Raw genomic sequence first — 24779 nt, forward strand, 5'->3', positions numbered from 1 at the left:
CTGCATGGTCCTCATAATCTACATTCCATAATTCAGATATCATCTTTGTAACTCTTCTTTGCACCCTTTCTGCAGCTTCTCCCCCCCCCCCCCAAAAACCCTTGAAACCAAATCTGTGCCCATTATTCTGAGTGCAGTCTTATCAAGATCTTGTAAAGAGACAAAAGACTTCCTTATCCTTGCATGTCAGTGTTCATTTCAACATCGCAATTATCCTCTGATTTGCAGTTTTTGCTTTGTGACCTTTGAATTTCAGATTCCTATCTAGCATAACTCCAAGATTGCTAGCCTCATTAGTTTCTTCTCGCATAATCCCACCAATACAACATGCTGTTGGAAATCTCATCAAGCAAAAGTGCATAACTTTACACTTACTAACATTAAACTAATAGTAATTTTCTTTTACCCAAATTTCCAGCCTATTCAAATCATTCTGCAAGTACTGCAAGTACTAATTACACTACCTATATTTACATCATCAGGAACGAATTGAACATCTTCTGTTAGTACTTCCTGTTGATATTCGGGATTCACCACTGGTCACTTTAAATCTGGCAGATTCATGCCTACTCTATACCACTTTTTGATACCTGTTCATCAACCATCCATTTATCTAAGTCAATAGTTTATATTCCAATCCCCATATTCTCCAGTTTATGAACAGCCTTTCACGTGGTATTCTATCAAATGCCTAGCAAATCGCAGTCCTTTTCATAGTCTGTTCATAGTTTATAATATAAACTATGAACAAACTATTAAAGCATGACCTCCAGTTAGTAAATCCATGCTGATCTTTGCAAAGTATAGCTTTCCCATCAATCCATCTAAAATCTTCACCACCACCATCTGCAGAGATACCGATAGGTTAGGAAATTTTTTTTTACTTGGTTACAAAGTAAATTATACTTGCCAAGCAATTAATTATATTTTTTGTTTAATCCTTTATCTAAGTGGAAGCAAGCGAACTTTGCACACAAAGTATCTTCACAGCTAGACTACTTGTATGAAGAGGCTGTTGACTTCACATCAGTACTTTAGTATTGCATAATGCAAAGCACACTTTCTTTCAGAAGTGTATATTGCTATGCATTATGGAAGCGTCACTACCCAGACTGTGATGTGAAGTGAACAGCCTCTATATACAAGTAGCCAAGTCATGATGATACTACACGTGCAAAGTCAGGGATTCATTGAAGGAGGGCCTTAAAGGTTTATTATATCTTTGGACATTATTATGTCATTAGACAAGTCTGTTGCAACAGAATCCTTATATCCAAGTTATATAATCTGTTTACTTAGAAACTTCAATTTCATATCCTCTTCTTTTCCTATTAGATTAGTTCAATAATTTACTAGCTAACTGATATGCATAAATGCCATGAAAATCTTTTAATGTACTAATTTAAATTTTCTTAAGATTCTCAGTTCTTTTTGAATAAAAATCTGGGTGACTAAACCTGTGAGCCATAATCCAACATCAGCTTAACAAGAGACATAAGGATATCAACTTTCTTTTTCCTGCAAAATGAAGTTTCTTGTAATCAAATCAACAATCTCCTCAAGTTTTACTGGTTTATCGTTTTTTTATTTATTTAGTTTGTTAATAGCAATTCTATCCACGAAAGGTTTAAAATTTATTAGTATAACAGTAATATGGGGAACAGGAGGGAGATTAAGGATTAATGTAGAGAACATTATTTACATACAGGTGATTCTATACCAAACACTACTATAACAAACTACTTAAAAGTCCTGAAAGCTTCATAGGTACAACACTATGTTAAAAGAAATGGCTCTCACTACAGCAAATTCATTCTTATGAATTTGCTATAGTGAGAGATGACTGTACTTGTAAACTGTAGTTCCAGTGATACTGCTAATTGGGAAGTTGTTCCAGAAGAGAGAGAGGAAACGGGGATGAATCACGAGGATAGGTAGTTAACACAGCAAGTCTGAAATGGAACTGAAAATTGATTCAAAGAAACTGCAAATAAGAACAAGTGTGTGTTTGTATTTAATCATGATCATAGAAGTGCTAAACATTTTATTCATTTCAGAGGAGACAGTGATCGCTCTCTTTCTCTCTATTCGTTTTACATTTACATAAGCATTCAATATTCTGCTTTATACCCTTTCTGTCAATATTTTTATAGATGCTATTCATCTGAATTAGCATCAGTTTCCTCAAAAAAAAAAAAAAAAGTTCAACCCATGGAAGTTCAAATCTCTTTAACAGCCTCCCTCTGGGTTTCATGAGGGGAAAGGAGACTAAAATATCCAGAAGGAACCCAACTCCAAGACCACAGCCAGCTACTTCAATGATTTAGATTTTTTTTTTTTTTTTTTTTTTAAATCATCAACTACTGATCTATCACTCAGAATGAATATAGCACACACAAAAAATTAAACAGCAAGTTTAATCATTCCGATATTTCATCTCTGTCAGAGAGACATCTTCAGGAATACAATATTAAAATTGTAATTATGCACACAAAAACAAACACAGCACAAACTTCTACTGAACTTGAATTCTTAGGCCTCCTTCTCTAAGCCTATGCAAACTATTCACATTTTTGCTTTCACTCTAATCCTTTATTTTTTTTTTCTTTGCATGAAAACAATACTAGAATGTTAAATTATGCTAGTTACCTATCAGTCATCTGGCTATTCACTTGACAATTACTACTACATTTGATCTAGAATTAGATGCCAAATTCTAGATCAAATATCTGTTGTCATTATTAGGTAATTAGGCAGAAAAATACACTTTAAAAATAGCAGCATTTCTGTTCTTGAAAGGAAACCTCAATTACTGGGGTGAAGTTTACCTAAGCTAAAGACTTTTGATTTAGAGAATAGTAATATAGAAGTCTAATTTTTTTTTTTTTAATTATTTACATTAGGTCCTATTTTTTTTCATGACAAGCACTACTTCAAGATTTTCTAAAGCTTTGCAGTCATTTATTTAATCACAAGTAAGTTTTTTTTTTTTTCAGTGTGCAATTACAAAGAACTTTTTTACCATTCTGTATCAAATCACCCAGATTTCCCTCCACCCTTCCATCTAGGAAGCCTTGTTTTTAATTTGGCAGATATACAAATCATAGAGTAATAAAACTAATTTTAAAACCTTGTAAGAATTGACTCAGTCATTGGTAAGAAGCAAGAACACATGAGGAGAATTGATTGCTGCACATGTATAGTGACTATTTGATTTGCTGTGGCACTTGTATCTCTTCAATAAAAAAAAAAAAAAAAAAAAATTATATATGACAGAATGATCATTGACTCGGTTAACATACATAGTTTTATGAACAAAATTGAATGACTAGAACCGAGATTTAATTAAAAAGGTTTTAATAATTAAAACCTTTTTAATTAAATCTCGGTTCTAGTCATTCAATTTTGTTCATAAAATTATATATATATATATATATATATATATATATATATATATATATAAGATGTAACCATTGTCACAATTATCTAAAAAGCCTCTTGCAGAGGATACTCTGCACATACATGGAAATTAGAGATCAAGGATTCTCAAAGATGACTGCATATTATTATTCACAAAGAGAGCTCATGCTTATTTGCCATACAATCTGGAGAGAGGACTTTTTATGGTAAAGCCAAATTGCTTAAGTCCCACCAATGGAAATCAATGACGCATCCCAAATGAAATTATGCTTGGCCAGAACAGACTGCAGAATTATGGAAGTTTGAATGAGTGAGCGAGCTTGAAGAGCACGTTCTGTTGGAGTTAGATCATATTAACAACGATGTTTAAAAGAGGTTTTATTGACTGCTTTATACATTTTCAACTTCATTTGGCTATAGTGGATAGAACCATTATAGATTAATGGTATCTTGATTAAGTCCACTATCTATACTGTGGTAAACTTATGAAAATGGTCCATGTATTAAAAAGGTAAGGCTTTTTTCGAATAATAATGACTATTTTAGCTGACACAGATTTCCAATTGAAACTGAATAACCTGGAGTAAATCAAATAACTCTTTAAACGAACTGCTAATCTACTTTGAAGAGTGAACAGAGTAAGTACCAACTGCATGTCTGCCAACACTATTTTAAAGACCAGAAGAATATTGAAATCTTAACGAATAGAAGTTTTCTTCTTTTCCCTTTTGGTGAAGCCTAAATAAGGCTTGGTAATTTTTTTCCCACATATTTATTACAAGAAATTTTATCTGTGTATTATTGCTTCTGGTTGGAATTATGGACAAAACAACTAAGGGCAATGAGGCCAGTATATTATATTTGCTAACTGCATGTGCTCTTCAGTTAGTCTGCCTTTTGAAGGAATGAAAACTCAGGTTTCTAAGATGCACAAATCCTGCCACCCTATATGAAACCAGTTAATTTGCTTTCATTTGAAAATCCTTTATAACAGTTACTCAGCCAAGATGGAATTCAAACCCAGGTGGTCTAGCAAACCAAAGAACAAATACACTGTCCCTGCAACTGCACTATGGAACATTTGTGTGTGAATTGCTAAACCTTTAATCAACCATATCTTTTCCCACAAGATACAGTTAACATCCAACTAAATGAACATAGGAATTATGTCCATTATTTACTCTACAGCCATTCTGGGGGCAGCAGACTACACTACTTGGATCACAAGATCCAATGGAGGAAAACTCACTTTACAGAGGTAAATACAAATCTGAAGTCTGTCACTGTACAAGCCTTTTCAGATTTGAATAAATACAACTGCTTCACAAAAATTTGGGAGAATCATTTTGAGATTTTCAGCAGAACCAGCAAGATTCATTACAACATTCAGAGGGTACAGCTAAGGCTTTAAGATCCTGCCTTTTACATTCAGGCTTTGTTTACCTTCCCACTGTGTGCCTACATGCATGTCTAATGTGTATATCTGTGCCCATGATGAAGGCGAAATGTTGGCCTTATAATTTCATAAAATAAATTTGATTGGAATTATTATTATTCCTAACTGCATGCTTTTCTCTTCTAAACAACACGAGGGACATTTTAACTTTTGATTAACTATAGCTATTTGAACTATAACAATTAAAATTTGTTAATTCAAATGGACATTTTTATGTGGTGATCAGAGGCTGAAATGGAGGAGAGATCAATTTAAATTGTTAAATTATGTAGTGTAAATAATGGACATAATTATATGCCTTCAATTTAATAACAGTTCCTTGGCTTATATAAACGTTTAATAATGTCAATGAATTTTTTTGATTAGAAGGATAGCTGTAGCGTTGTATTTTTCCTCCTCAGGGTTCAGAAGCAATAATGGATGTAAATACTGTCAGAGTCTCGATAAACTCTAAATATTTCTATCCACTTTAATTATCATCATCAAATTCCTAACATGTACCCTCAAGGGGTGTACAGGATATGATAGTACTTCATGAAAAATTTACATCATTACTAACTTCCTATCTACAATTTTCCTCCAAATCAGTCTGTTACTTGTCAAGACTCCAACATTATCAGATCTTATATTTCTATCATCTAAGGCACTTTGTACTGTATCAATCCACCTATATCTTGTATATTGGTTTAAGCCAATAAGAATACAATTTGGTTGGCTAAATCCCAAATTGCCAGTCCATCCTCATTCGTTCAGTATCCAGGTAGATACCCAACAGGGTGCACCATGAGAAGGTGGGGATTGGACATTAGGTCAGAAGCTGTGGTCGGTTCTCCGCATTCCTTTAAAGGCTATGTGGAGGTCTCCTCTCAGCTATACAGCTTTGACCCTTAAGCACCCCCACTTTAATTATTTAAACAAAAAAAAAAGTTTAATTACTTTAAAATCACTTTATTTATTAAAAAATAAAATAATTTTCTTGATAAAAAGTGAGGCTAATATGAATGACAAAAGAATATTGTTTCTTACCTACTGTCATTTTTAATTAGAGAATATTATGAAGTTTGACCAACAAGATAGAGATAGCATGGAAAAACGAAGTGGAAATGAAGGACGTACAAATTGGTTGCCAACACGCGAAATCATGTGCTTTATAGGTAAAATTTTCAAACTGTTATACAAGCAACATAGTTAACTACAATCTCATCCCAGAATACGGACTGATTACTCTATTATCGGAATGGATTCTCCTTCTGTTGACATGCGCAGACGTGTCGAAGGGTCTCTAATCTGTGGGTGAACTATATCATTTCATAATAAACTGCCTGTATGAGAAATAATAAATCATTATCTGTAATAACATGGCTTTATTATTGTATAATTCAATGATATTTTGAACTCAACTTGTATCTCAATGATTATATTTGGTATAGTATATTCTGTAAAGGGGACAATTCAACAGCTATCCTTCTAACATTTCTGCAGCAATTGCTGATATGTCCCCACTTGAAATAATTTTATAAATAAAACTTTACAAGTTTATAAATATAATTTATAAATTTCTTCTTCTTCTTCGGCACTACAGCCCCATGTAGGGCCTTTGCCTCCCATTTTTGAGTTTCATAACTCCCTACGAGGTGGGGTCATTATTTACCCCACGCTCAACCATATGTAATAGTCTGTGAAGAGTTGTGTTCTTAAGACTGGTTTGCCTGCTTTGCAGGAGAAAAAAACCCAGATAAACTGGGGAGAAAAACTTGCAGTCCACACCCAAGACCGGCTAACTTGGCTATGTCTGAGAAAGATTCTTTGCTCCACACATCAGCGACGAGAATCGAATGCAGGACACTCCTTTCCCAGGCATATGGTCGCAGAGCACATAACCACTCGGCTAACTGTGCAGACAATTTATAAATTTAAAATTATTAATTCTGAAACTACATCTTAAACTGTGTGAATCAAGAGAAAATGAAGATGGAGCATGTGCAAAGCAGTGGGTTTTCCCCTATTCGAATTTCATAGCACAAAACTCCACTTTTAGGTTATTAAAGATTAAGAAACTGCTAATTGGAAGAATGGATCAAAAATCCTGGAATTTTCTATTTAAATTGTGTATAGTTGTTGCTTCTACTATATAACTTTCCAAAACTGTTATGGCTCACATTGAGATCAAAGGTGGAACAAATGCACTATTAATTTTTGAATAAACACTTTCTTGAAAATTTCTGTACTTTGTCAACAATAACACTGCCCCTTTATGGCTAGAAAGACTTGGGAATCCCCCATCTAGGATAGAATTATGATTAGGTTTTTATGAAGCCAAGGTTACTTAGCTGTGACAGGCTATTGGGCCTGGCATGCCAAGGAAAAATTAAACATCTTTTGTTAATTATGATTAAGGTCTGAGCATGTCTAATTATCTTGTGTATATTTACTTAATACAAGCAGCATTTCATAATCATGTCTTTTTAATTTAACTATAAAACTCACTAAACTTTATATGCATTACAGCAAAAGCTGAGTTTAAAATAAAATATTTGTAAATTCTAAAATCAAAAACTTTGCTTTTAGAATTTTTAGAATTTAAAATATGTATTGCATATTTGAATAGCAATTTTTTACCTAATAGTAAGAAATGCAACTTAACAATTTTCTATTTCAACATATTTATTATCTTTCAGTATGCCAAACACTGCCAAATGACACTCCAGACACAAACACTGCCCAGACAGACATACAGGCACAAGATTTGAAAAAAAGTTTTTCAACCCTTCAGTGGCTTCTTCATCCCCAACTTGCTTGCGTTTGAAGGGCCACAGGGAGTGTAGTACAATTAAGCTGTAGTCAAACATTTCTAGGAACCTTGTTGATGATCCAAGAGGAGATGCTGATGCACGACTGTACTGCAGGATGTTACGCAATGGCAGCTTCGTTTGCAGCCATGACGACCCACCCTTGCTATGGCAGTGGAACAGGCTGAATCACTTGAGTGAGCATACCGAAGAGACCACAAGTCGTCATTCATGTGGAATGTGGTTTGACCTGAGCAACATTTACAAGTTGTTTCTGCCTTGCAGTTGTCACTTCTTCCGACGACGAAAGTTCCAAAATGCTACCCACTTATCCAAACTGTCATCACAATGGTAGCAGGAATGTTCCACATCTGTCCAGATATTTTACACATAATAACCTGCACATTTCTTTCTTTCTGTACATTACGCAACCAACACTTTTGGAAGTAGGAGCCAAACATCTTGGCACAGCCTGACAAATGAGATTCGTCCAGGAGATATAAGGTATGTGCACCCACATACCCACACAAACATATACATGTATATATACATAAACCCACATATATACATATATATGCACACGATAGCACTTCTGTAGCATGCAGAGTCTCCTGGTGACCAGTGCAAAAGTCAGATTGCTACATTTCCCAGTTACATATGAAAGACACATTTTTTGTGCTTCATCTTTAAGATGACTGTACATTTGGTGTCAGCAAGTAAAGTGAAGAGGAACTGTTTGCTTCATGCATCAATAGATGACTTCGTAGACGGTAGCTTTTTTGTCCCCTGATCCAGTCACAATGTATTTGTCATCTGAAGAAATGTCACAACTTAGCACGGAAGAGGATTCTTTTGACTGAAATGACAAATATACTACATTAGTCCAAATATTTAGACAACAGATGAAAGAGAAAATTTATTGCATAAAATTGCATATGTAGTTAAATGATTTAAGTTGGAGATGTCAAAAGGATGAAACGTTGATTGACTGATTTAGAAGTAATGACTACAAGGATAATCAAAGCTTCTAAATTAGACCTTATATCAAATTCTCAACTTCTCATAGAAATGCATAATGGAGATTCACCAGCCACTGATTTAATTAACAATAAAATACTTCAAATACTCAAAAAGCAATAAAATACTTCATATAAACAAGAAAATATAATAATTATATTCACTCACAGTCTGACAGTCAAATCTTAGACACAGACAACTACATATGAATGAGTTAGCTTTAATTAGTTCCATAAAATGGTTCAATACCACTGACTCTCACTATAGCAAACTGCAAAGGACCACAAGAATAGTTTGTTCTAGTGGATAGTTTGCTACAATGAATTTCCTTTAGCATAGCATAGTGATTTTAAGACTAGCTGGGACATTCAGTAGTTCACTGTGTGTGCTGAGTGATTTTGTTATAATGGTGTCTGCTATAGTAAGAGTCAACTGTATCTGAAAAATCAAGATGAGATGTCCAAATATAAAATTATTTTTTAGGAGTGTTTATTCTCCTGCTTTATTGTTTATCCTTATATATATTAAAAAGATCTGTTTCAACTGCAATGGTTTAAATGGAAAAAAGAAAAATTCTCAGTTGCATTTTTATTCATAGTCACAGATAACTACTGTTATAGTTAAATAATGCCTGAAGGAGAACAAAACTGAATTAAGATTTGTAATTGAATAAGAGAGAGACCTATTCATGTGGCTTCTAATAATAACATAACATTCACTTTTGTGTGTGCAATGGTAATTTTATTGCAACACAATCAGTTCAACCTACATAAGTGGGGAAAATACTCACCTGAAAAATGCTAGCACCATAAGGAGTTCGCCAAGCATTCAATAAATTATCTTTTCCTGTGCTGACAAACCACTTGCCACAGTATGCAAATTTGAGGGAAAGAACACAGCTTTCATGTAAATGTAACTGGTATTTATCTGTCTTGGTACAGTGAAGAACTTCTACATTGCTGCTTTCCATTCTGTAAATAAGTAAAATATGAAATCATTACTAACGTGGAATGCCACATACAAAAATTAAAATGGTATATGTTCACCACAATAAATCTGTAATTACTAGAGGATGCAACATTGCGAGGTGAAGAACAAATGATAGGCCTTTATCTCTCAAAATATGCATTATGTTTTGGTGTTGATTAAGCAAGCTTTATGATAAACATGCTATGAATGTTTCTAAAGAATATTGTGGAAAAAAAAGAAACAGCACATTACTACTGCAATTTTCAAATAGTGTGCCAAAAATAAACATATGTTACAACTGGCATTCCATAATTCTTAACTATTATCAGCAGCATTATAATAATTTTTGTGCATGATACTTTTACTGCTAAACCAGCAAACAGTGTATAGCTGGCTCTGTTACACCCCATTTCAAACCAATCCCCCACCCATAAAAAAAACAACACTAGCATTTTAATGATTGTCATTTTTGGAGACAATCCAAACTGTCAAAATTTATGCAGCACTGGTGTACTTATAAACTTGATACCAAGTAGCGGCGTACCAGGGGGGCTGTCCCCCCAAAAGAAAAAGGGAAAAAAAAAAAAAAACACTAGAAAATGTTCCAAAAATCTTTTCCTTTTATCTATGTTGTGTCTTCCATTTCTATGCCACTTATGAATTAGCAGTCACATAAGGTGGGAATACCCTATAGCTCTCGAGAATCATGGCTGCTGTGAATACAAGGAGAACGAAGTAGTGCTCGGGTGGACTGAGTGCTCCTTTGTTTGCCTGAGCCGGGCTAGAGGAGATCACGGGTATCATGTATTGGCTATCAGTGCAGATGCTCAGTCATATTCCTATGACTGAGCATCTGCAGTGTGCATTCTCAAATCATCCCTCCCCAAAGATTAAATCTTGAGTGCTCAGCCCCACCAAGATTAAACCCTGAGTGCGCCACTGATACCAACTAATAGAATGTTAAGGATGCAATGAGTAGTTTTAAAGAAGATTAAAATCACTTTCACCTCACTATCTCTTTTAACACTGTAAACTCAATGTCTCTCACTGTCCAGTGATTTGGCTTCATATAAATCCAGTTAGTGTGCTCTGATAGGGTGGTGCTAATTCCTGTATGGAGAGTATGTGTATTTATGAATGAAAGACCTTCAATTACCCCCCCCCCCCTCATATAAGACCAGCCAACCTACCTTCAGTCAAAAGACAAAGATTTAGGGAATTTCTGAATGTAAAGTTCATGTAGCTCCATTTCTTTGAGAATGATTCACCTTCCCTTTTGCATTAGGCTCATTGGTTTGTCATAATTCAGTAACTCTGCTTCTTAGAAACCTGATTAATACTAATAATTAGGAGATTAATCCTATCTGTATTGTCTATAAATTGTGTTTGTTCTTCTGCCCAGATTTTCAGGATGAAAAACCAGTTTCCAGAAAGAAAAGCTCTGTCATCTCTGTACAAGACCACCTTAGATTGACAAGCTCTCATAAAGGTTCTTCACATCTTAGGTGGGATTCAAACCATGTCTTTCCAACCAAACAGCATTAATGCTGACAGAGCTATGAAGGTTTTCTCTGAAAATACCGATAATTGATTATGTTTTTTGGAACAGTAACTAGATCTTCACATAAGTCTTGCTAATCAATTTTTTATGTTATAAAGGGTCTTTGTGTTATAGATAAGACTGGAATCTAGATCTGTTCAATCAAAGGACATCACTGATATTGAATGAGTGGCGGAAACCAACTTGAAAGACATAAAACAGTAGGCAAAAATAGTAATGGAGGAGGGGGAAGATGCTAAAACACAACTGACACTTTTTTATTACATTCGCAAGAAATATTTTGTCTAATCACAAAAGAAACCTATCGTTGATCACAACTGATTACTCCAATATATAAATTACATTATGGAAATAAAATAGGGAATTGAGACACATTTGACTCCTTACATGTTGTTTCTTGTGCTGTAAATTTCATAAATTGGTTGAGCAGCAAGCAAGTCAGGAATAATTATTCTGAAAAATTGCTTCAATTTAAAATAAACAATTCTTTGTTTCAGTTTCACATCGAGATCATTCTGTAGTACATGCATGGATTTCCCAGTGCAAGTATTTTATTGAATTAAGCCAACTAAATATCATTTTATTAGAATTAAAAACATGTCAATTTTTCTTTGGTATATGGTGAAGCTTTTAGACTGTTTATTATTATTATGCGACACCTCCAGGGGTTCCAGAGACTCATCGAGGGAGAGTGTGCCAATAGCATTGAATGATTGAACCCTTCCAACTACTAACTGCACTCAAACTTGCTTAACTTTTTGCATGAGCCATTAGTAGCAGAGGCTCTACCAATCGACCAACCTTTGCTGTTGACAAAAAAGTTGAGGATCACCAATATACAAAGTGTGTATATTGGTACTGAATAAAGTATTGAATGATTTTACTGAGCTATTAATATTAAAATTAATATCAATAGTCTCAGTAAATTAACATATATTGAAATAATATCAAAATTTCAGCAGTCTGAAATGTTTACGAATTTACAAGAGAGAGAGAAAAACTTGAAATAAGTCTACAAGTATCATGTAGTCATGAGCAAGGGTTTTGATATCAGGAAAATGTTAACGAAGAAGCCTAAAACTGGATCAGTGAAAAAATAAGAAATTTGCTCATTCAGATAGATAAGTAACTATAAGGCCAACTCACAATACACTGTCAGCAAAAGTTTTTCAAAAAAGAAGCGATCCATCTTAATCACTCCAACAACCTTACTCTCTGAAATGACTTCTCTTTCTTTATAAAACTAAATGATATTTTTAAAGAATAAAGATTTGACAGCATTAAGAATAATTTGGCTTAAGTGTATTCCTTTCAAATGACTATTTAGAAATGGATAAAATCCAAAGACACATAAAAAAAATTATGTCCCTTGTTTCATGGTTTTACATATATTAATTCCTTGGATGAGTGTATAAAACAGAGGGAAGAAATCTTCTATATCATATTAAACATACAATTCATTAAAAAACCCACATTCCAAATGAAGATGAGAGATGTAATTAAATGTGCACAGATATCAAAAAAAGCTAACGCCTTTTATTCCCATATAGGGAGTAGGCGAGGCCATTTTAGTCCTATGTAACTTTTGGAGACTAAGTGGGCAGTTCAATCTCCACCGGTACCCAATTAGAGATAGCTGGCCCAAGGCTAATTAAGCGGTACACAGTAAAAGAGATGGCTCAACAAGTGCCGTCATCTCGTGGTCCCTAACCCTAACACAATATATTAAATGTCTGAAATAGTGTGGGTTCTACAGTCGATTTTCTTGAGTTTACGAGACGAAAAAACAGAGTTTCTGGGAGAAAAAACCTGCTTGCCCTTGCCAGAGAGTGATTAACTTGGGAACCAGTTGAAAAAAAGGCTTAGAAAAATTTCCTCTAGTTGCCGACTAAATTCGAAACCAAGAAGTCTTCCTTCATGCAGTCAAGCGCCGTGGTGTGCAAACACCACATCTACTGAGCTACACAAGATATTTGAATGAGAAAAGAATGTCTGACTTTCTCGAAAATCTACTATCCAAAAATTAATTATTCTTATGTCTGATATTTGCAATTTTATCTATTATGTGAACATCTAACCTTCATCTACAACTGGAAAGTTATAATTCTGATGTCTATAATTTGCAGTTTTGTCTATTATCTGAACAATGAACTTCACATCCTAACATCCAGTTTTTAAAACAACTAATTTATCCTTCTCCGGAACCAAGGAAGGTCAAATATCGCATAATTCACTATAGCTCTTTTTATCCCATTACCATAGGCAATTTACTATTGTTTAATATCCTATATCAAAATTTCTTTCATAAAAATTCATTCATGAAACAATTTTTCTAAGATAAAAACAAAACTTCATTTATTTAATAGATTTTATATAATTAAGTTTGTGTCATCGTTTCTCTGTATTTTTCTGTTTATATTAAATGTTTTGTCAATTTAAAATTTATTTAGTAAGGCTTTGGCACATACACACATATCACCTATTTTTGTAACATTATTTATTGACAATATATATAATATTCTGTGCTGTTTAGAGCTGAAAATATGGAAGCACAGCATCATATTCATTTTAAATAAACAAGCTAAACTATTTAATTAAAAAGTTTTTTTAATTAAAAACCCTAAAAAGTAAATTTATAGAATTTACTTATTTTAAAGTAAGTAAATTTCAAAGCTAAATGTAATATGAAAACAAAACAGTATTTTTAAGGGCATCATTCAATGAGGAAATGAACTGAAAGAAATATCTTCCAACACATTTTTATAAGAAATTAAAACAAAAAAAAGTTCACAAAATACTGGTTAAGTCACACACAGCTGATGAATCAGGAAATTAATCAAAATTTACATGTACTCAAGCTCTCTCTCTCTACCACTTTTTATAAAATATATTTACAAACCAGGAAAAAGCAAAAATTACTTCCACTTATTCTGCTATAACTTGAGCCCAGATAAGACAACTGTCAATGAAGTTCAATAAGGGACTAATTGAAGCATTATTTTATAAGTTTAAATCTCTACTAGTTTTGTGTGCATTATGGCAGGAGAATGAAATAAAAATGAAACTGATATTATGTTGAAGTTAAGCAACATCCCCAGGAGAAGATGGAATTATGGTAGACTTCTTAAAACTGGAGGAAGCCTTGTCATCAAACAGCTGACTAAACTCTTTAATAAATGCCTAAAACAGAGAAAAATTCCAAAAAATTGTAACAATTCACTTCTAATATTAATTTTTAAAAAGGGCAATAAGGAAGAAATTAAAAACTACAGACCTATAAGACTACTCCCCACCATATATAAAGTCTTCACAAAAATTATAAATAATAGAATAAAATCTAAACTAGAGGGGAATGCAATCCTGTGAACAAGCTGGATTTAGAAAGAATTACAATACTTTGGACCATATTCATACATTAAGACAGCTCACTGAAAAATCAATTGAATACAATAAACTCTTTAACCCATAGTCTATATAGGCCTTGTCTGGCCTATACAGACTACAAAAAAGCATTTGATTCCATTAAAACATCTGCAACACTAAAAGCACTTGAAACCCAGAGAACTGAGAAACCATATATTGAAACACTAAAACATATTTACAATAATGCAACTTCTGTAATTAAATTATATAAAAACAGTGAAAAGTTCCCAATACAAAAAGGCATCTGGCAAGGCGACACCATATCTCCCAAATTATTTACAGCTGCACTAAAGGAAGTCTTTAGAAGCCTTGATTGGGAAACAAAAGGAATAAACATAAATGGAGAAAGGCTGCATCATCTGAAATTTGCAGATGATATTGTCCTAATAGCAGATAATCTTGAAGATCTGGAAGAAAGGCTAAATCAGCTAAATGAAGCCTCCAGAGTAATTGGATTAAAAATAAATAGAGAAAAAACAAAAATAATGATGAATAAGTACATAAACCATAGAACTGTCAAAGTTGAAAACCATGAAATAGAACAAGTTAGTTCATATGTATATTTGGGCCAATTGTTATCCTTTGAGGATTGCCAAAGAAAAGAGATTGAATGAAGAATTCACCTTGGATGGATGGCTTATGGGAAAATGTGAGACATTCAGAAGTAACATCCCTATGAGTCTAAAAAGGAAAGCTTTCGACCAGTGTATACTTCCTGTTCTAACATACGGAGGAGAAACATGAACTTTAACAGAAGCCCTAAACAAAAAGCTGAGAAACAACACAACATCGCATGGAGAGAAGTATGCTAAAAATAACATTAAGAGATAGGAAGACAAATACCTGGATAAGATCTCAAACAGGTGTCATGGATATTGTAAAATACATTAAACAGGTTAAGTGGAGATGGACTGGCCATATTGCCAGATGCAGTGACGGGAGATGGACTAAAAAAAACAACAGAGTGGAGACCAATGGATGAAGGAAGACCAAGAAGAAGGTGAAGGGATGAACTGGAACAAATTGCAGGAGCAAGATGGATGAGAGAGGCAGAAAACCGAATGGTCTGGATCATGGGGTTGACCCTCATCCAGCAGTGGAGAGAACCAAAAGGTTGAAGAAGAAGCAACACATGATCTTATATACTCCTAAACAATATCTCGAGTCATCTTCAACCTAAAACCTTCCCATTCATTATTCAAAAACCAGGAGTGTACAGGATCACTTGTTCGTTTGGAATTCACTATGCAAGACAAACAAGCCAGTCAGAAGAGATATGCATGTCAAAACATAAGGTTGAAAACATGGAGGAAAAAAATATATTAATCAGAACTAGGAGCATATACAACAGAGACAAATCATCAGTTATCAAGGCAGTGTAAAAAATAGCCTATATTGATTACAACTTCTTCATCAGAGCAATCAGTCATCAGCAATGTTAAAAAAAAACCTGATCAGTGAAACAGGAAACAAAGTATGATCCTACATCGTGTGCCATTTGTCTTTCATCATAAACCTGACACATGCAGATCTTTAACATTCTACTCATCACATAGCCTAGCTATATGAATAGAACATGAATCATGCAAATACAAGACTGTTAGTCTATTTGAAATATTCTGCATTACTGTTAGTATGCTTGTTGCTTAACTCAATCAATGCAATATCAGTGTGCTATAATGCAAAACTAGTAGAGATTTAAACTTAATAAAATAATTATTCAACAACAGTCTTCAATTCAAGTGGAATATACCAGACATAAACATTCATTCAACACAGTGGTGCACCCAGAGGGGGGGGGCAAAGCCCCCCCCCCCAATAAAAAGGAAAAAAAAAAACATTAGAAAATTTTCCATAATTCATTTTTTTTTAAATTTATGTTGTGTCATGTCTTCTATTTCTATACTACTTATGAATTAGCGATCATTGCAGATGCTCAGTCATAGGTCAGATGTGATGCATAGTGTGTATTCTCTCAAATCGTCTACTCAACCCCCCCCCCCCAAGATTAAATCCTGAGTGCGCTACTGATTCAACATGCATCTAAATGAGCATAAATTTCTATTTACTTTGAACATGGGAGGGGGGGGGCAATAAATATATATATGTGTGTGTATTTTTTTTCTCTCTCTCTCTTTTTCTTTAAATGAATTTAAAGAAAATATTTTTTTTCTTGAAATGTATTTTTATAACTATACTATTTATTTCCAAAAGAATTTATTCCAAAAGGAAAAACAAAAACAGTACTGGGAAATCTTTACAAGTGGAAAAGGTTTGCCAGTCATATATGCAAAAATGCGTACAATCTAATATTTTTTATAATAATCACTTTGTAGTGAAACTGGCTTGATCTAGTATAATGGTAACAAAATGAAACTTACCCTACAGCTAGCCACTCTCCTGTAGGACAGTAACCTAATGAAAATATTTGTGAGGTAAAGTCATGCTGCTGAAGCTGCCGTCCCTAAGGAAGAGATGAGAAAAATTTATAAATTTTACATTGATAAATTGAGTATATACAATATAAAATGTTTCATCTTGCTTGTTTAATAAGATATAATTTTAACTATAATATTAACAACCATACAAGTGCAATTTTCAAACATATCAGTGCAGAGGGGAAAAGGTCAAAACAAAAATTGCCAAAATTTCAAATCATGCTGCATGCTGAATAGGACACAGTTGCATCATGCATTCACAATCTGTGAGAATTCTCAGTAGAGTGAAATATATAGGGAAAAATGTCCTTTTTCTCTAGTCTTAGTCCAAATTGATTGCTAGATCTATATCCCATGTCTTTATAGGTAGTAGATTTTTACCACTTAGTATGACACCACCAGTATGCTTAAAAATGTCTCTAGAGCAGAGTTTTTAGGTATCTACATCACTCATAACTCTAATATGCCACAGATTCCCAACCATCTAGATATGGGATTAACATAAAAAAATATGTAGATTAAAACCAAAGTCCATTTATCATTGAATTTTTTTTGTCACTTTTGTTCTCTCAAAGGCTTTATAATTTCTTTATTTTATTAGTATCACTACATAAAATGATCAGTCATTTGAGTGATTTTAGAGTGGAAATGAACTCAAGGTCAAACAACATTCAGCATTTCTCCGTCGATGCAATCCATCATTCATCACATGCAAAGTGAGTAGATATCACAATACATAGTAAAATGAGATTGTGTATAAAACATACATGCATAAACACAAATTTCAACTGCACTTGCAAAACAAATGACAGAAAAGAATGCCAATTAAAAAAAAATCTTAAAATGGCAAATAGATGGGCATGGAGCAGATTATAGCTTTGTTTTAAGCCATTCATTATTATTTCATTCATACAGAGAATATGAATCCTTGAATGATGCTGATGCATTATATTTTATGGATTTAGCAACTTATAATTTATCAGCATGATATGGCAATAATTCTGTTGGAGAAAGAGACAATACATTATTTAATAAGTAAATAATAATTAACCTGTCAAAACAGAAACTTTAACTTAAATGCTCTTATGAAATGCTCAATTTTTCTGCTGTAAGATTACAAGACACTACTGTTATGTTTCAACATTCAAGTAAATAAACAGAACATATACAAAATGTTTATTAACTGCTTGAAATGAGACCTCTGCCTCTAGTAAAATAACCATTTTTGCATTTACTAATGTAGCTTCTTTTTATTCACTTTCATAAAAATGTTTCTATAATGTGCTAAATATGTTAAAAGTGCCTCCATAGCTCAGTTGGTATAGACAAGCCCCTAGATTGTTGAAAAGACCCGGGTTCGAATCCATCTATGGTGAGAGGAACCTTTACCAAGTCTTTTCAATCATATGGTGAGTCAACCAGTCTCACATGGAGGTAGAGGGCTTTTTCTCCAGGAAACAGTACTCAGAACAGACAGGAATGGCAAGTGAGTTACATTACTTCACTTGCTTGTAGACATTGACTGAAAATGGTCAATTGCCTACAGCTCCTAATTAAGGGATTCAATCCATCTTAGATGGATGAGAAATGGGTGGATGGAAATATATATTAAAAATCTATTCAAGAAGGTTTGTTATCCAGTGAATATATTCATCAGTGTCCCTATATATATAAAATTTTATGATTGTATGTATTTTGTAAATATAAAAATAATAATGAAATAAAACGAGCATTAGGTACAGTACTATACAATTCAGTTTGTGATACAACAAAATATTTCAGTGTCAAGCTACTTTGGCTACATTAAATATAAACATTGGTATCTTATTCTTTCTTCCTTTGGTAGGAGCTTGCACATATTGATATAACAATATTTAGAACCTATACAAAATGTAAATATCTTATCATAAATAACTAACCTCTCTAAGATCCCAAGACCTGACTGTATTATCCAAACCTCCAGTCCACAATTTTGTTCCATCGCTTGAGATATCAATACAACTGGCACCATCTGTATGACCCTGGAATTGCCTGTAGTGATTTACAAAAAAAATAAATTTTTAGCAAAACACTTACTCATTTCAACAAAACTAAAAAATAACACTATACAGAACCTCTTTTCCCCTGAACACTAATTTAAAATAAAGTATCAAAATAACATAACCATTCAAAGAACAAAAAAAGATTTCACACAGAAATAATTAATGACATTACAATGAATTCAAAACCAAACACTCTAAAAATATTGGTATAACGTAGTCTCAAAATTATATCATTTAGCCATTTCAGCTAGTTATGCTATATGAGGATTGTAAATAAAGTAGTGGCAGCATATGCACAAAATGTAAAATATTTAGTCATCAATTTTATACAATTACATCCCTTCAATGTAATCTCCTGCCATGTTCTGCACCTATTTCCAAATTTGTTGGAGTCACTGGATACCATCAGCAGAGTATTGACTATTGATATCACTGGTAGTGCAACCTACTGCTCGAAGAACCTCTTGCACGTTGCAAAATGCAGACCTCTGAAAAATTCTTTCATTTTGGAGACCAAGTTGAATCACAAGGACTCATACCTGGTGGATACAGAGGATGTTTCAATACTTCCCACTGCCACCTGTCCAACATCTCTATCGCCAATTGCGACACATGACATGATGCATTATCATGCAACAAACATGGAGAACACATGAAAAAAATTGTCACTTTCTCCTTAAAGCCAGATGCAAATGGTGCTCCAGAAATTATCGACAGTACTGTGCATTAAAAGTTTGCTCTTGGTGCACACCATGATGACAAATGACACCTTGAACGTTGTAAGTGACTATCAGCATGACTAACTTTGTTTGGTTCCTAGTGAAGTTTTTTTCGGACAGGATGATCCAGAATTGCATCCTTTGTTGTATTGTCTCTTCAGTTCAGGCTCATAAGCCTTTGCCAAAGTTTCATCAATAGCCATGATACAATTCAGGAATGCATCCCCTTCATTTTCATAATGTTCCAGATAGAGGCCAGCAACTGTGTTTTTGCATTTCAGTCAAGTAATGTGGAACTCAATGAGCTAAAATTTTGCACATGCTGAGCCTCTCTTTTAGGATTTGCCAAACACTTTGGTTTATCCTAGTTTTCTGGACCAACTGACAGACATCCATTGTCAACAACTACTAAGAGTCTCTGAACAAGCTCCACATGTTCATCTGAAATGGTAGATTGTTATGTAAGGCAATTATCATCTGGGTGATCTCACCCCCCACTTTGTGGAGGGATGAGATCCTGCTGTATCTTACGACTGAGATCCTGCCGTATCTTATGACAGTCCGGTATGGTAGGGCACTGTCGCCACAGGCTTCCCTAAGGTGACAATAAGTCACTTGCAGTTTGCCTCATGCAACCTGGACCTTGATGAAGGATTGTGCTAATTGTGTGAACATACCTTAGAGCATTGCACACAAGACATTAACTTTAACCACTTCTCTCATTCTAACAAGAACACTTGTTAGAATGAACTGTGTCGCCTTGTGGGCATGTAAAGTACATACAACTAGTGTCTCTATCCATCAACAGTAACATTTGAGTTACCGACTGTCTCCTGATAGTTTTGCCAGTGCTTTATTTACAACTCTCGTAATCAGAGAACTGAGATATATACAACAGTTTGAAGCAGAGATGCTACTAAATATTTGGAAACATTTCTTGACAGGTTAAGCCTCAAATGATTTTTAGAATTAATACTGTGATTAAAGTCTGAGGCAAGTATATTCTGTCTATTGTGCATGCATGCATGCATGTTCATCATCTGGTTTGTTTATTAAAAAGAGAGAAAAACCGTTTCTAAGGAAGGAACCTGCCATTGCTACCCAAAACAAACTAATTTGGCTTTAATTAAAAAGAGGTTTAGAAAAATGTTCCTCGTGTTCTTAATGGAATTCAGTTTTTTCCTAATGGTATGTGTTGTTTTTGACTGTTAAAGAAGCAGTATAGAAACATACCTATTTTAATAGTTAATGCATCATAAAATAAAGATACAGTTCCTATTTGAGGCATGGATCATTTACACCAAATTTCATGGGAGCCTGAAGGTCCAGAGTCTGTTTCATTATCAAAATACATATTTCAGGCTGATTTATCTGCTCTGTCAGAAAAAATCCTGCCAGTTCCATCTATGTTGCCAGGCAACACAGTTTATATAGTTAACTTAGCCAAGCCAGAAAAATAAGTAATGTTTTGGTAGTATTAAATTGAGATTAATTAAATTGAATGGAATTACTAAACATTTGTTTTTTTCATATTACTAATTTTTAGCATATATGGATTGCATTTTTTCTAGTGATCCAACAAATGCAGAAGGAATTATAATGCTATCCATTAATCTTACCATCATGGTCAGCTGCCACAAAAAGAGTGAAAATACTATAAGAAAGAAATTGGCTTTTACTGCATGAAAGATCAAAAAACTGTTTTTCCTCCTTTGCATGGATGCTTTTAGTTCAAAATAATGAACTTATTCATGAAAGTATTATCCAGAGTTAGATCTCTATAATTATCTTACTGAAGTGACACATTTGTAGTACTGGATCTTTGCTTTCAGGCTGACCAAGATAACACCAATTTTTCTTTGCTACTCTAATATAATAGTATCTTCTTTTTTCTTTTATTGCTATTTTCAAATTTTCCACAGAACTTTCCTGAGCAATATTATATGTATGTAATCCCAAAGAGAAACATGTTTACTGTCATTTTTATAAAGTCTATATTTAAACTAATTGCCAATCTTGAAACATACTACACATCATTATGTAGTATGGTTTCATGTTGGTTATTAGTTTAAATGTATATTTATGCAAAATCCTGCTTGCCATACAAAAAAAAAAAAAAAAAAAAAAAAAAACTTGCCAAGATCACCCAGTATTTTAATGACATGTTCCGATAAGTCAACAGGAGTTCCACAATGGTTAATAATGCTATACCATGGTTGGAGAAGTTTTTTTATTATTTTTTTTATTAAATAAAAAAATATTTTGTTCATTCTGCAGTTACTTGGCAGCAAGCAAAATCTACTCACCACAGGTGAGTACATTTGTCAAGCCCTATAATGATGAAATATCTATGGTTGTTTTTAACTTCTTTACAAATCAAAATATAATTTTTCAAAGATATCGTATATTCACATGACAGAAAAAAAAAAAGAGCAAGAGAAGAAGTAATTGCTGCAGTATATAACTGAGTTATATATAATGCAGCATTCTATATTAAAGAATACAGTTATGGTGACTAATGAAAGCTAATCTATATAACAGCCCTTACAATTATTATTTTATCTTTTGAGAAAGAATCATGACATAGTTTAAAATGAACAAAATTTGTTTACCTGACTAAATTTTGATTGTGTAGATCCCAGACTGCAATATTACCATCACTACAGCAGCTAAAGCACACCTTAGAGTCTGGACTAATGGCTAATGCATAGCAGGCTGGAGCACTTGAGGTTAGTTCTGCCTTAATACGAGGTGTTGGCTAGGTGAGAAGAAGAAAAAAAAACTAATTGTAATCTGCATAAAAAAAAACAACTATAAATTAGATGATTAATCTATAGAGTTGATGAATTCTACTCATTGTTTATCAAAATAAATTCTGGAAATAATACACTGACTATGTCCCTCATTTCAAGTTTAATAATAATTTGATGATCATTTATTGATCTGTTAATTTTTCCTAATTTTGGTAAATACTTTTTTGCATCTCATCTTCCATTTACAATATTAGACCAGGTTGCTTGTAATAGCTAAGTAACTAGGATCTTTAAACTAATTTTACTCTGCCAATTGTGTATTGTCCACTGGTAAGTTTTTCTGATTTGAAGAAAAGTGGGGAAGCAGGAGAGAAAATCTTTGCATTCTACAATTCTACACATGACCAGCCAACCCACCTTTACTTGAAAAGTCTTTATAAGTGTCCTTGCATCCCAAAAAAAGGAACGGAGTTGGAAAGAACTTGATTTGAAACAAGTTCATAACCACTGAATGGTACATGCTATTCAGACTATATTATGGAGACATGTTTTAATTAAAGAATGCTTCCTGCATGGTAGAAAATAAAAATTATCTTAATTTTAATTATTTATTATAAATTTAATATTTGCACTATTTAATTATTAATCAGTTGTAACTTAATATCCCACCGACATACACATATACAATACTTGAATACCAAATAGTTTTATGCAATGAATAAAATAAAATACATACAGGTAGCATTTGTACACATACAGTAATAATACATTGATAACATGCTATAGCAATAAATACGAAATGATGCTTTCCTATTTTATCAGTAGGGAAGAAAAAAAGAAACATTAACTAGAAAATTTTCGTTAGGCTGATCGAATAACAAAATAATGCTACAAAATTAAAAAGTTGTTAAAGAATGAAGAAATTAGCAATTAATAATAAAAAAATGAGGGGAAAAATCCTAGATTCTGAACAAATATTAAATCTTATTAATAAGAGCAACCAGAGAGAACTATGTAAAATTTTAATCTGAGAGAAGGAAGTAACACTGAAAGATGCAGAATTGTTTTTAAAGATAAACATAATGACTATTATTATAGCTATTGAGTGCTGGATCAGGCAAGATTTTTAATAATTATTTTAATTACCTGCAAGTGCTAAGCATGTCTGTATTATGAAACATAAAACAGCAACTCTTGATTTATAGTTAAAATCAACGATGCTTTACTTAAGCCGCTTTAACTAAAAAATTAGCTGATTAAATATCAGCTAATTTTTAGATTAATCTAAAAATATACATGTTGATAACCTAAGCTAGATTGATGGTATATAAACAATTGTCCAGTCCAGAACTTTTAATTATAGGTTTAAGAACATAAAAAAATTAAGATTAATTTTTTTAATTAAATTTAATTAAGATAAGATTTATCAGAGAAATGACTCAAACTCTGAGGTAGCATTTGCACATGTTTGTTAAGAAATTTTAATTTTGTTTAATATTAGTTTCCTTAGTTTATAGGATTAAGTGATTTGCAATCCCTATCCTTTTTTTGTATACACAGCATGATTTACATCATGTAAACATTTTAATCTATTTTTATAGTATAATCAATATGAAAAAAAGTCAATCAAGAATAAAAAAATCCCAATTTCCTTACTGATAATTAAATGGCATTTTACTGTTAAAAAATTTTAGTCCATCTAGCAGTGCTAATGTACAACAGGTTTATAACCTCTTATGGTAGAATTCAAATAAAAAAGCTTAATCCAAGAGTGATGCGAGTGTTTTGAAGCCCTTAGATGGTATACTGCTTCTTGGAGGTCTGAAGTACTTGGAGAAAGTTCCTTAATGCTTCTGGAACTATTTAATCCTTAGTCTACCTGGTGCTAACATATCATCCTCTAAAGCCTTTTGATTGTAAGGGTAGGCTGAGCTCTTTTTAGTCCTAACCTTTTTTTTTTTATTTTTTTAATATTTAAATTAGTATGTGACTGGTCTCCACTACCAATATGTAGACTTATAGGTAATGAGAATACAGAGGATAACTGTCATCATCTCCTATTCCTAACTTGCTTACTTAAATGGTAAGTTCTGTCTTGATTTTTTTTTTTTTCCCTGAATTGTGGAGTCAAATATTTGAGTTGCCCAAACGAAAACTCTCCATTTTCTCTATTTGAGAAACTTTGGGAACCA

At 33.1% G+C, this 24779-nt stretch overlaps 1 protein-coding gene across 7 annotated transcripts in view; it reads right to left on the reverse strand.

Moving 5' to 3' along the window:
• Positions 1 to 7522: 7522 nt before the first annotated feature.
• Positions 7523 to 24779, reverse strand: part of LOC150107723 (transducin-like enhancer protein 4) — a 220001-nt gene continuing 202744 nt past the window's right edge. For all 7 annotated transcript variants that reach the window (XM_090391494.1, XM_090391491.1, XM_090391495.1 and 4 more), the window contains 5 exons: positions 22447 to 22592; positions 18993 to 19104; positions 17017 to 17099; positions 9473 to 9653; positions 7523 to 8521 (listed from right to left, as the gene is read on the reverse strand). In XM_090391494.1, coding sequence (XP_090247620.1) covers positions 8414 to 8521; positions 9473 to 9653; positions 17017 to 17099; positions 18993 to 19104; positions 22447 to 22592 — 630 coding nt within the window. In that variant the 3' untranslated portion in view covers positions 7523 to 8413. The remainder of the gene's footprint in view (positions 8522 to 9472; positions 9654 to 17016; positions 17100 to 18992; positions 19105 to 22446; positions 22593 to 24779) is intronic.

The sequence above is a fragment of the Typopeltis vanoorti genome, chromosome 4, assembly GCF_054136105.1.
Source record: "Typopeltis vanoorti isolate ZY-2024b chromosome 4, IOZ_Tvanoo_1.0, whole genome shotgun sequence".
Taxonomy (NCBI): Eukaryota; Metazoa; Arthropoda; class Arachnida; order Uropygi; family Thelyphonidae; genus Typopeltis; species Typopeltis vanoorti.